Source organism: Phascolarctos cinereus, unplaced genomic scaffold (assembly GCF_003287225.1).
Source record: "Phascolarctos cinereus isolate Bilbo 61053 unplaced genomic scaffold, phaCin_HiC Scaffold_2;HRSCAF=192, whole genome shotgun sequence".
In the NCBI taxonomy this organism is placed as follows: domain Eukaryota; kingdom Metazoa; phylum Chordata; class Mammalia; order Diprotodontia; family Phascolarctidae; genus Phascolarctos; species Phascolarctos cinereus.
The window spans coordinates 350,417,684-350,433,034 of NW_027555625.1; the positions used below are offsets into that span (position 1 = coordinate 350,417,684).

A 15,351-nucleotide genomic window follows, 5' to 3' on the forward strand; every position below is an offset into this window, starting at 1 on the left:
TTAAAGTCAAAAATAAATAATGAATTAGAGTGTTAGGGAAGAAGGAAGGAAGAAACAAACATACAGACATTCCATGTGGATGGTCAGGTTCTCCAGGTTCTGCTCACAGATGGCATCGTGATGATCATATCAAGCCCCAAGGCATTGTGAAGCTTGTCTGGGCCTGTGGTCACTCAAAGGAATTTGATTTGTCCATTTGCACGGGAGAGATCAAGTGGACTAAATATCTATTGCATGGGTTTAAACAGACACATTGATAGATACCTTGCTCAGTAATAGATGTATCTGGGACAGACAGTGCAGCCTGACGATGAGCTGGGCTTAGAATTGAAAAGGAGACAAGCAGAGCGGTTTGCTTTGGGGAAATTATAAAACTCTTTCACTCGCCCCAAGCTTCCTGTGAAAGCAAAGACCCATTTTTTTTTAACTGATGTTTCTATGTGTCAGAACAGCACTACCTCCAAAGAACCAAAGATGAGTATCATAGAAAGGACAGAGGAGACAAATGGTGGGTGTTATGTGTCTGCAAGATATAACCAATAAAGAACTGAAGAAGCATAGCAGTAAAAGATGTCATGATGAAATTGTATGATGGGAAGAAAAGATGGGTTGGTCACATGACAAGAGGGATAAAAGATAGACAGCCACAGTATCCACTGGTGCCATCATTATGATAGAAGAAAGTGAGGAGGGCCTCCAGGATGGTGGGTGGACTCCCTCTGTGGTGACCTATTGGAGCAACATAGACAAGTCACACTGGACATGTTATAGTCTTGCATCTCTGGAGATCAATGAGACCACAGATCCACTTGAGTAATTTCTTACATTGTGTCATTTGAGGTTCAAAAAGAGCTCTCTTAGGCAGAATAGGTGGTGGTATCTTTATTTTATTGATGAGGAAGCTAGGACTTAAGAGTAAAGTGACTTGCCCATCATGCTGCTGGTAAGTAACAGAGGTGAGACTAGAACTGGATCTTCTATTTTCTAGCCTATTATTCTTTCTGCTGTATCACGAGGTATGGATAATCTGAGCTATAAATGAGCAATTAACCTACGGGAAATTAACAGATCTAGGTGGATGGATCTTAATCTTCATTTAACAATAGTTAAATGCATTTGGGGTGCTGCGAGGTGGGGGGGAGAAACAGTACACACACACACACACACACACACACACACACACACACACACACAAATATGCTTGCTCCCTGCCCTTAAGGAACTTACCATCTAAGAGGGGAACATGAATTATGTATCCAGTACCAGGAATGGTAGAAATAGTGTTTATTGAAGGAAGAAGAGGTCACTTCTACCTACGGATAGTATGTGATCTGGGCCTTGAAGGATGAGTAGGCTTTTGGTGGTTTTAGATGGAATGGAGAGAGATGGTATTCCAAGGAGATTGAGAAGCATGTTCAATAACTGGAGGTGGAAAATGTAAACCATTTTGCAGGGTGTGGCAAGATCCAGAGAGAGAGAGTGTGTGTGTATGTGTGTGTGTGTGTGTGTGTGTGTGTGTGTGTGTGCTCACGCATGCACACATACACATGAGAGTAGTAGGAAGTAGGGCTTGAGAGGTAGCCTAAATCCGTGCAGACTGGACAAGTCAAATCCAGAAGGTGCCAGTCATCACAGGACTCTAATGATGGCAACTCCAAACAATCAGTCCTTCCTCATCCAATGTCTGTCAAACTCCTACCCTCGTTTCCCTTTATCCTAATAATTCAGCTGATGATTCCATTCCTTTGCTATATCTCTCTGAAGTTTGTAGATTTGGATTCAGTATAAGGAAAAGTTTTTTAAAAATTAGATCCAGAAGTAAAGTAGATTGCCTTGGGAGAGAATGGGTTCCCTTTTACTAAAGCTCTTCAAGCAAAGGCTGGGTGATCACCCATCAGGTATTGTCAGAAGGGTTCTTGTTTAGCTATCACTTGGACTAGTTGGCCTCTGAGATCCCTTCCAACTCTGAGACTCTGTAATATTTATCCTTTCTCTTATTATCCTATGTCACTTTGGCCTTTGTTGTCATTTATGTTTTGTGTGTTCAAGTCATTTGAGCCTTTTTTTGTGGAAGAACTCAGTTTAGCACCTACTAATTTTTAATAGATCTATGTTGACCAGGTCAATAATGGGCACAATATGGAAGCAGTCCAACCTGGCCAGAAGCCAACTTCTGAACACCATTCTAACAAGGAAAAGAAAGGTATGAAGATTTTTGAACTATAATGTGTTGATGCTGCCACAAGAATAGCTTACTGTATTCCAAGTAGATTTTGATTTCGATAAAAAGAACTTTGTCGTTACAGCTCCACAACCTGATATGAGAGTGACCAGATCAGCAGCAAAGCACATCCCTAGACTAGCTTCATCTCTTCCAGTGAGAAGGCCAATGCCGAAACTTGTCAGTGGTGAGTAAAATGTTGATCATGGATTTATCAGAAACTGAAATGTTGTAGTCACTAATGGTTTGTGTGGTTAGTATTTCAAATTGGAAGCTGTGTGTGTATTTTTTAATTGTAGAACAGGAAAAACAAATAGGTTTAAGGAAAGCTTGAAAAGTGTATTAGCTTATTCTGAAGAGGATTTTTTTCTCATTTATATTCTCTCATCCCCATTTTATAGTAGGCTTTCAATGACAATCCTTCCAAGATAATACGTTTTTATAATTTGCTTTAATCTCTCTCAAATAATAGTATGTTTGCTTAGCTATAATATCTTTTTTCAAGTGAAACTGACTATTTTTATTTCATCTTTCAGAAAACCAACCAGAAAGAAAAACACCAACTGAAGAAAGACCTCCTCCAAAGATTGAACTTAAAGCAGAAAAAGTAAAGGTATGAATTTAATCCATCGATGAGTGAAATAACATTCATTCATTATAATAATCCATAATAAACAAATAACATTCATCCCCAAATAGAATGAGTGGCCTTTAGGTACGTGGGTTCTCCATCACTGGATGTCTTCAAGCAAATTCTAGAGACCAGGCAGAGAGCTGATTCTTCTTCAGGAATGGGTTGGACCATTTGGCCAATAAGTTCTCTTAACTCTTAAGATTGTGTAGGCCTTGGATTCTATGATGTTGTTCCCTTTTACTTAGCTAGGCTCTTTTTATAAGCTCATTGTTATTCCCTCATTAAATCCTGGGATGACAGTCAGAGGTCATTGAACTATTTTCCTGCCTCCAACCTTGAGAAGAATGTAAGCTTCTTGAGGCAAGGGACTACTTAGGAGTGTGTTTTTTGTTCTTGTCTTTGTGTCTCCAGCAAGTACGTGGCACACAGTAGGCAATTAATAATTACTTGATGAATGGCTGAGGGGGGAGGGGCAGAACAGGAGGCACATAGAGGCTGTTTTTCTAAATGCCTTTGGAAACTTCAAATACCTAAAGTAACTGAAATAAGAAAGCAAAAATTGAGAATGTAGTGCCAGTGTAATTAGGTTAACTGTCTTGTGCCCGGGCTTTTCCTGAAACATAAAGTTATCATGGCTGTTTCCTGAACAAGATACTCCATCTCTGGGCTTCAGGTGGTCTCTCTGGCTGTCTTCCAGGCTTGAATTGCTTTCCCATCTCTGCTCCAACTGCTGGCCTCTCTGGCTTCTTTTAAGACCCAACGAAAATCTCACCTTCTGTAGGAAACCTTCCTAACTCCTCTTAAATCTTGTACCTTCTCTTTGTTAATTGTTTCCTTCTTATCTTGTATATAGCTTGCTTTGGGTATATTTATTTACATGTCTTCCGCCATTAGATTTTATTGGCCTTGAGGGCAGGGTCTGTCTTTTGCTTCTTTTTGTATTTCCAGTGCTTAGCATACTAGGTGCTTAATAAATGTTTATTGATTGGTTGGCACTTTTTTAGGTATTTTAAAACGTTGGCATTAAACAACTATATGTGGTGTGACATGAGCTAAGATGACCTGGGCTCAGGTCTTCTCTCTCACACAAGACATGTGATCCTCACAGTGCTCTAAGTCTCTTGAAGTGCAGAGAAGGTGTCAGCCAACATCACCTCCTCTGTGAATTCCCTCTATCATTGAAATTACAAGTCCAATCCCTATTCTTATTATCATCAGTGCTTTTATAATAAAGGAGAGGTTCCCAAATTTATTTGGCCTGTTGTTCCCTCAGCACCCTCCTGGAAATCTGCTTTCTTTAGCCCTTTAACTGTTTTGTTTTTTTTTAATTTGCATCATTTCAAAAAGTATAAAAATTTTTTTAGTGATGCATCTTAAGTTTAATAATTTATTGTAAATTTGTGGGCTTTTTTCCATTGAAATTTTAATGATGCAATATTGCCATGTAACCGTATGGTATCGTATTGTAAACAAGTCATTACATGCCAATGCATGCTACACTTCCCGACAGTGCATGGCATGCTTGGCTGCCAACACTTGCTTGTTAAGACCTGTTAGGGGACTTGACCACTGATTGGTTATAATTTGCATTATGTGTGTTTATTTGGAAAATAAGGTAATGGCTATGACTGTAACTCTCTTATGCAACAGATGAAAGATATATGAACAGTTTTTCAAAATTTTCTTGTCTTCTCTTCTTTCCTTGTGCTTCCACTGCCCCCTAATTTTTATTCAATGCCCTCCAATTGCACCAATGCTACTACTGCCCCCCTGGATCATTCTAGCACCTGCCAAGGGGCATTATCAACCACTTTGAGAACCTCTTATTTAAAGTAAGAGGAAGCCTGGTGAGAGGACAAAAAGGAATATGAAAATAGAAGAAGGCTGCTGTAACAAAGATACAGTTATGAATAAGAAATTGGATACATTTTATGTCATGTAATCTATCCCATAGTTCCAGTAGCCCGGGCTTTGACAGTTTTGAAGTACCAAGGTTTGTGTTTTCCTCCTATAATGCTGCATGTATTTAGTGGACACAAGGGAAAAAGGAGAGTACTTATCAAGTTGATAATTGATTGTACAATATTATAGATTACCAAGATTTTCTATAACACCTTAACTTCTAATTAGGGACGACAGTCTTCCACTATTAGAATTGCTAACACCACTTGGAATCACTTTGTCAGTGCACGATGGCCAGGAAACTTTTAAAATGAATGTTCCATGGCAGATTCATTTGCTGAGTGTGTTATCAGATAAATTTGTTGGGGGAGGGAAGGTCTGAGATTCCATTGGCATTGGTAACTCCCGGTAGGGAAGTTCCTTCTATAGATAGAGCTTACCAGTGGTGCTACAGCTTAGTCCTACAGAGCTGCCTGGAGGCACCAAGAGACTGTGATTTGTCCAGGTTCATACAGTCAATGTGTGCCCAAGGCAGAACTGGAACTTGAGGTTTTCCTGACTCCAAGGCGAATTCTCTCTCCAAACTGCCTGCTGCCTTTTTAGCCCTATACCTTTATCCATTCATTTAACATGTCATAGCCTAGTAACCGTTAATCTACTATGACTATTTATTTACATCTAGGATCTTCCTTCCAAAGTTGGAGAGAAAGAAGATTGCTCAAAGGACCCACTTACTGAAGGACCTTCTAATAACTTTGGAAAATCACCAACAGAAGAAATTGCTGAATTTCTTGGAAAAGAATACTTACCTGAGACAAATTTTGCTTCCCAAGTGAGAGAGAAATCCTCTTTTGCACCTGAAAATTTTGTGTTTCAACCACTAGATAGTCTAGTGAACTATGGAATGAAACCCATTTCCCCACAAAAGGAACATACTTATGTGGAACTTAGTTGTTTCTGGAGCCCTTTACAGATTAAAAAGTAAGAAGTCAATTTTAATTATTTTATTGTAGTTTATTTTTTGCTAAGTTGTATGACAGAAGTTCGTGACTTGTATTTTGTTTAGCCTGTGTTTTTTTATAAGCACTACTTTACTGTAATTTCTTAAATTCAAGGAGTATTTTTGTTCTTATTCTTCAAAAGATTCCAGTAAGAGACATTTTCCTATGGGTTGGTTTTTTTTTTGGGGGGGGGTTTGGAGGGGGGACCAGAGAGGGAAACATAGTCTCATTCTTCAACGCAAACTGTGTTTTCAGTGTGAATCTTTGTTTGCTTATCAATACTGCCAGAAACAATTTCTAGGAAAGCGCAATTGTTGGCAGTAGTAATGTTTCAGAAATGCTTATTTCTAGAACTCTGCTCTTAAAGAAGACTGACTACCTCTAGAAATAAGGAAAGTATCAAGATACTTTAGAAAGCTAAGGAAAGCCAATAGAAGTTTGAGGTAACAAGATGGCTACAAAGTTATTTTGCAATGGCAGTCAGCAATTTTATCTTCCCTTATCCAAGATCTTTTACTGGACAGTAAGTTTCCTACCTGCCTTTAAAGGCAACTAGCTGGCTCAGTGGATAGAGTGCTAGGCCTGGAGTCAGGAAGACCTGAGTTCAGAACAGGCCTCAGAGTCACTTAACCTCTGTTAACCTCTGTTTGCCTAATCCACTGGAGAAGAAAATGGCAGACCATTCCAGTGTCTTCAGCAAGAAAACCCCACATGCAGTCACAAAGAATGAACTGAACAAGTTCCTTTTAGTATTCTAATAAGATGCTAATGAATCTTAGAATTTCTTTGATTCAAAGTAAATATGAATGGTGCCTATAAATAAGATTTTTTTTTTAGAAAGTGAAATTTGTAAACAATATGTAAATCTAATTTCAAATTCTATGAAGTAAAATATGTGGAGTCATGTTGATTTTCCATATTGCCTGAAGCAGTTTTTTGATGTTGTTGTTGTTTTAGTGATAACTCTCAGGGATCAGAAAGAGAAACTTTGAAAGAAAGTAAACCTCACTGTAATAGCCCAGTTCAGCAGGATCTGATTGATCTGCAAACTCCTCCAAGGTCCCAGGAAATTCTGGATAAAGGTATAGTAAGTAAACTTGTTAAATTTTGATCTGTTTAGAGTACAAATTATTAAAATCTGTTCAGCATAATTTCTACTGTGTGATTCAGGATTAGTTTGTCTAGAAACCCTTAAGGCCAGGAGAGGTGAGGAAATATGATTAGAGGATGGTGATGGAGATAGAACAAGGAATACCAACTGAGAAGATAATGAATGAATGAAAAAAAGAATCACCACTAAATAGTTTGGAGAGATGAAAGGCTGAAGGATGGTCATAACCTTGATTGTGCCATCACCCACAAGAGTTCCATTTCCATAATTAAGAACCGAGAGCTTCTTTTATCTGATGATAATCTCCTATATTTTATCTCTTTCTAACTCTGTTCTTCTCTCCTCAGCTTCCAATCCCTGTACCCCTTAAATCATTACTTTTCTTGGCTATCATAACTATTCTGACTGCACTCTTTTCCCTTCCCACTCTCAATTCTTTAATAAACTAGTTCAATGCTACACCATCTGTTGCCTTCTAATCCCTGGCTTCAGAGTCCTGTTGCCATTTGTACCCTGCCAAACCTCACCCCAGGCTCAGTCTCATTGTCCTCTTCAGCTCTTTGCCCTCCTTCACCCCTGTATCCAAGCTGTTACCAACTCTCTTTATTTCCTCCACAAGATCTCTTGCATGTTTGACCTCTCTTCACCCTAGTTCAGACCTTAATCACATCTCACCTGGACCATTGCAGTTGCCTATTTGATCTCCCCACTCCAGGGTATGTTCAACAAAGCTACTAAAATGATTCTCCTAAAGCAAAGGTTTGATCAATATCACCCCCTCTAATCAAACTTAGTGGCTCCATATTCTAGGATTACATAGAGGCTCCTCTGATACCTAAATCTCTTTACAACTGGGCTCCTTTCTACTTTTTCAGTCTTGTACATTAACTACCCTGGCCTACTTGCTGTTGTGAATACACTGCACTCTGTCTCCCACCTCTCTGCCTTTGCCCTGGCTGTACTCCAAGCATAGAATGCTCTCTTTCTTCACTTCTACCTCTTGGAATCCTAGGTTTCCTTCAAACCTCAGCTCAAATATCTTCTTTAATTCTACACACACACACACACACACACACACACACACACACACACAGAGCTGCTAGTGGCCTCTCGTCTAGGGACCTTTCATTCATTGTATATTCTGTGATACTTATGCAAACACTGTCTTCTTTGATCCCTCTAGAGCATTTGGTAGTGCAGACCCCTCTGTCCTCTGAGTTTTCATGACATTGTTCTCTGGCCCAGGGCAGTTTGTCTGGACCATAGAGTATGAGAAAGGTAATTGGTAAGAATGTTGGAAAGGTAGGTTGAGGTCAAGTTGTGAAGAGTTTTAAAGGTCACAGGAGTTGATATTTGATTTTAAAGGTCATTGGGAAGCAGTGGATTTTAGGAAAAGCACTTTGGTAGCTGGGTGAAATAAGGATTGGAGTGAGGAGAAACTTGAGGCAGAGAGGCTTAATATGAGGTTATTGCCATAGTCTGGGTGAGAGGTGCCAGAGAAGTAGGCAGAAAGAGTAGGATTTGGAAACTGATCAGATATGTGAAATGAAAGATAGCAAAGAGTTAGCACATGTAAGAAAGACACTGAGGTTGTGAACCCTGAGTAACTAGAAGGATTATGGTGCTCTCAATCAGAAATAGGTGAGTTTTGAAGGAGGGTGAATTTGGGAGATAAAAGCAGATGTGTTCAGCTAGGGACATGTTGAGTTTGAGATGCCTGTGAGACATCCAGTTTAAAATGGCCAATAAGTGGTTGATTTATGGGGGCTGGAGCTCAAGAGAGAAACTAGGGCTCTAACCTGTAGTCATCAGTATTGAGATAATAATTAGACTCCATGTTAAAATGATGAAAACACCAAGAGAAAAGGAAGAAGAAGGGGCCTAAGACAGAGCTTTGGGGTATATCTAGTACCCCAGTACTATAGTATAGACCTGCTGCCTCTGGGAGAAGAAAATGGCAATGAAAAATCAAAAGGCTTGTGAAAGTTAGTTGCCAAAGAGAGGAACTGTTTTACAAACTTGAGTTTTCACTCTTAAGGTGTTGTTTCTTTTTTTTTTAAATTATAGATCATCTTTCAAATAAAAGTGGAGGTACTAAAACAAGTTCAGATAACCTTCCATTAAATGCACATATCCCTTTGGTTGAAATACTTGAACATCAAGCAGCACCACCACATGATGTACCATATTTCAGGTTTGTCGCTTTGATTCTTGGCAGCTAAAGATTTTTATTTGCCTTAATAAACATTTTATTAAATATTGATTATGCAGAGGGTAAGCATCAGGGGAGATATATAGTAGAGATAACATCTGATCCCTGCCCCAGTGGAGCCTATGGGGTGTACTGGGGGTGTTCTACACATTGATAAATGTAATGCTGAAGTATTACATCAAAAGTACATTTCAGCAGTGTAAAAGTGCTACATGAGATATCAAGGGTGGAAATCCATGGGTAGCGCTCATGAAAAGCCTCATTGAGGACTTAGTATTTCAGTTGGATTTTGAAAGATGGATAGAAATTGGATAAGTGAAGAAAGGGGAGAGAGACATTCTAGGCATTAGAAATAATAGCAAAAGGGGCAACTAGGTGGCGCAGTGGAAAGAGCTCCGGCCTTGGACTCAGGAGGACCTGAGTTCAAATGTGACCTTAGATGCTTGACATTTGCTAGCTGTGTGACCCTGGGCAAGTCGCTTAACCCTGATTGCCTCACCAAAAAGCAAATAAATAAACCAAATTTTAAAAAAAATAGCAAAGCATTAATATCAGAAAGGACAGGATAACTTTGGGAAAAGACAGAGTTCATTTTGTCTAGGAAGTAAAATTCAAGATGCATCATGTCCTGATTGTTCTGGCTAGGTTCATCCCCATGAGAAATCAACAGAGAGCAAATGTAGACATGTCACATCAAAAACTGATGAAAGCTTTTGCTTTTGCTGTTCTCTTCAAGGCTGATGTTATGGTGAAGGCATATCCAGTTACACGATTGCTTAATGTAACTTCAGTTTTAAATGTGAATATTCCATACTATATTCTGTGTATAGAATATTTTAACATATTTATATTGAAAGACATGGATACTAATTTTTAATATTCACATTCATCTCCTTTTGTGTATGAATATGGAAATGTTAATTATATTCAACTACTAGGGTGTGGGGAAGCAGTTGTAAAATTAAAATATTTCTGTCATAATTAGAAACATTCTTCAATCAGAAACTGAGAGGTTAACAGGATGCTGCAATGAATGGGAAAAGAAACTTACGCTGGATATTCCTGATGATGGTAAGAAGGCATCATTTGTGTCGTATGCTCTCAAATTTATTTTAGTGATTTTTTAAAATCTAGAGTTGGTCTATTTTAGAGCTTGATTATTGCTGAAGGAGAAATTTCTGTTTAGTATGATATGAACATTAATTTTCTTGTATTTCTCTGCTAGAGTGGAATATGGCTCTATTTGATCACAATTTTTCCTGTGACTTAGACCTTTGGCCATTTTTATTTGCTGCCTCAGTAATCTGGCTTCTGGCTTCACATTTTTCACATTCACGTGAAATTACTCTCCTCAACATAGCTGCCAAAATACTTTTAAAGTGCAGGTCTCATCATGTCACCCCCATACAATAAAATCCAAGTGCTTCCCTATTGCCTCTATTTGTTAGACAGTTTTCTTCCCATGAAGAGCCCTGGGTCTAGAGTCAGGAAGACCTGAGTTCAAATGTGGCCTTAGATGCTTACACACTGGGAAAGTCACTCCACCTCTGTCTACCCCACTTTTATCAACAGTAAAATGGCCACAATAATGATAGCTACCTCCTAGGGTTGTTGTGAGGATCAGATGAAATAATAATTATAAAGCACTTAGCATAGTGTCTAGCACATATAGTAGGCATTTAATAAATACTTGTTCCTTTCCCTTCCCCCACCCTCAGCCAAACTAGCCTTTTGGTTGAGTGACCCTGGACAACCATTTAATTTCTCAATAATCTCCCCCTTCCCCTCCCACCCCCCAATCCCCAGGGCAGCTTTCTAAGGCCATGAATTACAGAATAATTGCCTGTCTATAATGGAGTTGATAGAATGAGTTTCCTATACCAGTGGCATGACAGATCTGGACCTCCCCTTCCCGCCTTACATAACTCTCCCACTCAACCCACACCCACAAAAAAGAAAACTGGGGCTTGGGATCTTCTCTGCATAGTTGGGGGCAGATTTCAAGCCAGATATTTGTGCTTTATGAATGAACTTTTTTTAAACCTATTTTTCAAATAGCCAAAGATCTCATTTGCACAACAGTTGGTCAAACAAGACTCCTTATAAGTGAAAGGTTCAACCAGTTTGAAGGATTGGTGAATGACTGTGAGTATAAATCTGGCCAAAAGAAGATTACCTGCATGGATCTGGATGGATTTTGGGATATGGTTAATTTTCAGGTAAGTAGTGTCTATTGGAAATGTAACTCACAAAGAATGTAGGTTTTTTTTTTCTTCCATTAACATAGTAATGCTGTTTAATATGTGGAATAGGAGTCTGGATTTTTCCAAGAGGAATACTAATCCGTAATCACAGTGTGTTTAAAGTTGAGTTTCAAATTGAGTACTGTTGGGTACTGCTTTCAACTTTTTCTAGATACTACTTTCTTTCCAAGGATGTTCATTAAGAATTCTTAGTCTAAAGGTTTTACCTGTCATTTTAAGGGTGAAAAAATGACCATTAGAACTTTGTTCATAAGCATAATCCTTTATGTGTGTTTTAGAAATGCAAGCGTAACTGCACACTGATAGATTATCATTATTCTAAATCCCTTAACCAGGTTATTTTTTTTTTTAAAACAAACTTGATGATACTTAGGAACAATTTGTAGCTATTATTTTCTCATTTCTTTTTTAACTTGTGGCAACAGTCAATCACTAATAACATTTATTACTTGTATTTACATCTATTTAGTCAGTTTATCTTGACTGCCTTTAATGATGTTTAGTTATTTATGTGTCACTACTGTGATTGTGAAGTAGATATGTGATAGGTATTTCCTGTCTGATGCAGTCACTGGGGAGACACCTAGCTAGTTAAGTGACTAATCCAAGTTCCCACAAAATTGGAGGCGGTTAAAACTGGGGCCTGAGCTTCCAGTTCTTCAATATTTTATTACAGAACTTTATTACCGATTTTAATTGTCTATTATAAGCATATTGAATTGTGAATTTCCATTTGAAAAGATCCTAATGTTATTGGAGCTATTTAATCAGTCACTGTTGTCATGGATTTATAAACACTTGAATTTTTATCTATCGATAGGTAGAAGATGTGAACAAAAAATTTGAAAAACTGAGTAAGCTTCAGGAATCAGAATGGCAAGAAGAAAACACCATAAGCCAAAAAGTTATTCGGGTAAGCTGGTGACCTCAGAATCTGGTATCAGCTCTTCTATAGTCCTTCAACCGAATGTTTTTATTTATTATTTTTGAATTTTTATTATTTTATTTATCTGTTTATTATTTATTTAATATTGTTAAATATTTATTATTTAGTGGGCAGTTTTGTTTTTCATCACTAAACAGAATTATTCAACAAACTTTATTGAGCACCTAACATGTGCAAGGCACTATGCTAAGTCCCAAGAAAGATAAACTCCCCACCCTTAGGAGTTTAGTAGGAGAAAGAAGATATACAAATACCATGCTTCTTGCTAAAGCCAATCCTTTTATATTACTTAGATCCCATCCCTTCCTGTCTTCTTTAGCAGATCACCCACACTATCATCTATCCCACTTCTCCCTAATTTTCATCTCTCCTTATCTACTAGTTCCTTCCCTGCTATCAAAATCAAGCCCAGCTACCCTCCATATTTAAAAAACCCTCACTGGAGCCTATCATTTTCTCTAGCTATTACCCTCATTTCTCTTCCCTTTTTCATCCTCAGCTTCTCTCCTTTCCATCTCTTAGCCTTCTGCAACCTGACTTCTCACCTTGTTCAAGTGAAATTCTCTTTACAGTTACCAGTGTTCTCCAAATCTAATATCCTCTTTCCAGTCCTCTTCCTTCTTGACCTTTCTGTAACATTTGATAATGTTGACCACCCTGCCAGGTACTCTCTCTTCTAAGTTTTTATGATGCTGCTCTCTTGGTTATTTTCTGAGCTGTTTCTCAATCTCCTTTGCTAACTGTAGTTGTACTCCAAGATTTTTATGAGCCTTCTTTTCAATTATATGCTCTTACAAACATCATCTTCTCACATAGGTTTAATCATTATCTATCTTAAGATGACTCCCAATTCTCTATCCCTCGCCATAGTCTTTCTCTCTCCTGAGCTCCAGTCCCCTATCACCAACTGCTTGTTAAATATTTAAGATGTCCCATAGGCATCCCCAAACCCAACATGTCCAAAACAACTCATTATCCTTCCTCCTGGACCCAACCCACTTCTGAATTTCTCTATTAATGTCAAGGGTACCACCAGTTTCTCAGATTTGCAATCTTGGCATTATTTTCACTTCTTCACCCTTCTGGACTCCGCAAATATAATCACTTCCTAAATCTTGTTGTTCCTGCCTCTGTAAAATCCCTCACTTAAGTCCCCTTCTCTTTACTCATAGATACCACCCTAGTTGAGGTAATGGTTACTCCCTTCAGAGATCATCTAGTTGGATCTATGCTAGGACAGCTTTTCTTTCTGAAACATCCCCAGCAAGTAGTCTTTCAGCTTTGATTTGAAGAGTAAAGGAACACCCTTTATAAAGACTAACTCCAATGCCACCTTCTCAGTGAAATAGCCCCCCCCATTGGTGAAATTTGTCTTTTACCATTTTAATAAATGTTGTTCTATCATGTATTATAGTTATCTGTGGGTTTTATTTTTGTCTTAACCTCCCCCCACCGAAATATAAGTCTGTACAAACAAGAATCCCCTCTTCTCCCCTCACCTTTGTTGCTCTAGCCGGACCTAGCACAGCCATCTGCATACAGTAGGTCCTTAGTAAAATGTTTGCCGAATAGCTTACTGTCAGGTAGAAGTGAGCATCTTCAATACATGTCCTAACTTTTTCTCTTTTTAGAAGAAAGCTGTCCCAGTTGAAAAATGCAAGTCAAAACAGGATGATGCTGCAAGAACCGCAGCTCGAAGTCGCCTGGCTGCTCTAAAAGCTTCAATGAAAGAGAAACTGAAGCGGGAAGAGCCTACGTTTGAGATTGTGGCTCCTGTGGGATCAAAAGCAAAGGAAATTGACAAGATAGTTTTTGATGCCGGGTTTTTCAGAATCGAAAGCCCAGTTAAGTCATTCTCAGGTTAGTTATCTTGCTGAAACCATTCATTAAGTAGAACCTTGTATGTATGTGGGGCCTAAAAGGGAAACTAAGCCAATGAAAAGGAGATAGTATATTTTCTTCAAGCAATGAATATAACAAAAACATTTGCTAGGGATTTTTTGTTTTGTTTTGTTTTGTTTTACAGGGTAGCCAAGTGTGTTTGTAGGTAGATTGACTTAAATATGTAAAAAGTTCTTTTAAAAAGTTCTGCTGTACCTTTTATTTCATTTTATCTTCACAATAGTGACTGTCATCAATGGACAGATGAAAAAACTAGCTCATAAAGGTTGAATGACTTGCCTATGGTTACTTGGCTAACAGGAAATAAGTAGGGCTAGAATTAAATATGAAAAGGTAGCATAAATAATTCAGACTTGACTATGTATCTTTTCCTATTTATTTTGTTTGTAACCTTAATAGGAAGATTTGTCTGTCAGTACTGTAAATTTTATTGGTTGGGGTTCTCAGTACTTCTTTTTTGTGAACAAGGGCTATTTTTCATTTTCCCTGAAGCCTTAAGATCACTTAAGTGGGGTGTCTTTCTGCATGTTTTCTGATGGTGAAGTGTTACAGGTGATAAGGAGGGAAGAACAGTAATGACTGTGAGTCCAGCAGGAGGAGGGGTTCCTAGCTGCTTTATTTGCCCTGCTGGGAATTTCAACAAACCTCAGCAGTTGGTGTGTGGCAGTTGGCCTGAAGGACTACTGGGTTAGCCTTTCAAAGACTTGCTACTAGAGGGCAGTCTGTCAGTTGGGAACAAGAGTACTTGAGTCCTCAGGGTTTTTTTATGCCTAATAGGCTTCTATGATGTCATTAGAAAATATACCAGTTTGGACTCAAGATGCAGAATGAGACATATTTTGGACATGGTGAATGTGGGAGTTTATTTTGCTTGTCTATGCATATTTGTTAACATGGGTTTTGTTTTTCTTTTCCAATATTTAAAAATAATTTTTAAGAAGAAAGAAAAAGTATCATCTGAATCAGTTTTTAGTACTTTCAAGGAAATCATTCTCTTTTTCTTTCACTACTTTCCTATTCAGTGGTTATTTTTTTTTATCAGTTTCATTTTCCATAGTCTACATTTAAATCTCAGTTAGCATATGAAATGAGCAATCATAGCTGCCAGAGCTAAAGTTCATATCTAAAATTATCTCAAGACTTAATCCTTGGTAAACA

At 38.2% G+C, this 15,351-nt stretch overlaps 1 protein-coding gene across 4 annotated transcripts in view; it reads left to right on the forward strand.

Annotated features, from left to right (window-relative positions):
- Positions 1-15,351, forward strand: part of DLGAP5 (DLG associated protein 5) — a 44,450-nt gene that overhangs the window by 18,753 nt on the left and 10,346 nt on the right. For 2 of the 4 annotated variants that reach the window (XM_078150369.1, XM_020991150.2), the window contains exons 5-14: positions 2,107-2,203; positions 2,307-2,408; positions 2,758-2,834; positions 5,440-5,738; positions 6,716-6,840; positions 8,937-9,063; positions 10,067-10,152; positions 11,140-11,300; positions 12,166-12,258; positions 13,923-14,151. In XM_078150369.1, coding sequence (XP_078006495.1) covers positions 2,107-2,203; positions 2,307-2,408; positions 2,758-2,834; positions 5,440-5,738; positions 6,716-6,840; positions 8,937-9,063; positions 10,067-10,152; positions 11,140-11,300; positions 12,166-12,258; positions 13,923-14,151 — 1,396 coding nt within the window. The remainder of the gene's footprint in view (positions 1-2,106; positions 2,204-2,306; positions 2,409-2,757; positions 2,835-5,439; positions 5,739-6,715; positions 6,841-8,936; positions 9,064-10,066; positions 10,153-11,139; positions 11,301-12,165; positions 12,259-13,922; positions 14,152-15,351) is intronic. The other 2 variants (XM_078150367.1, XM_078150368.1) reach the window with 2 other exon arrangements.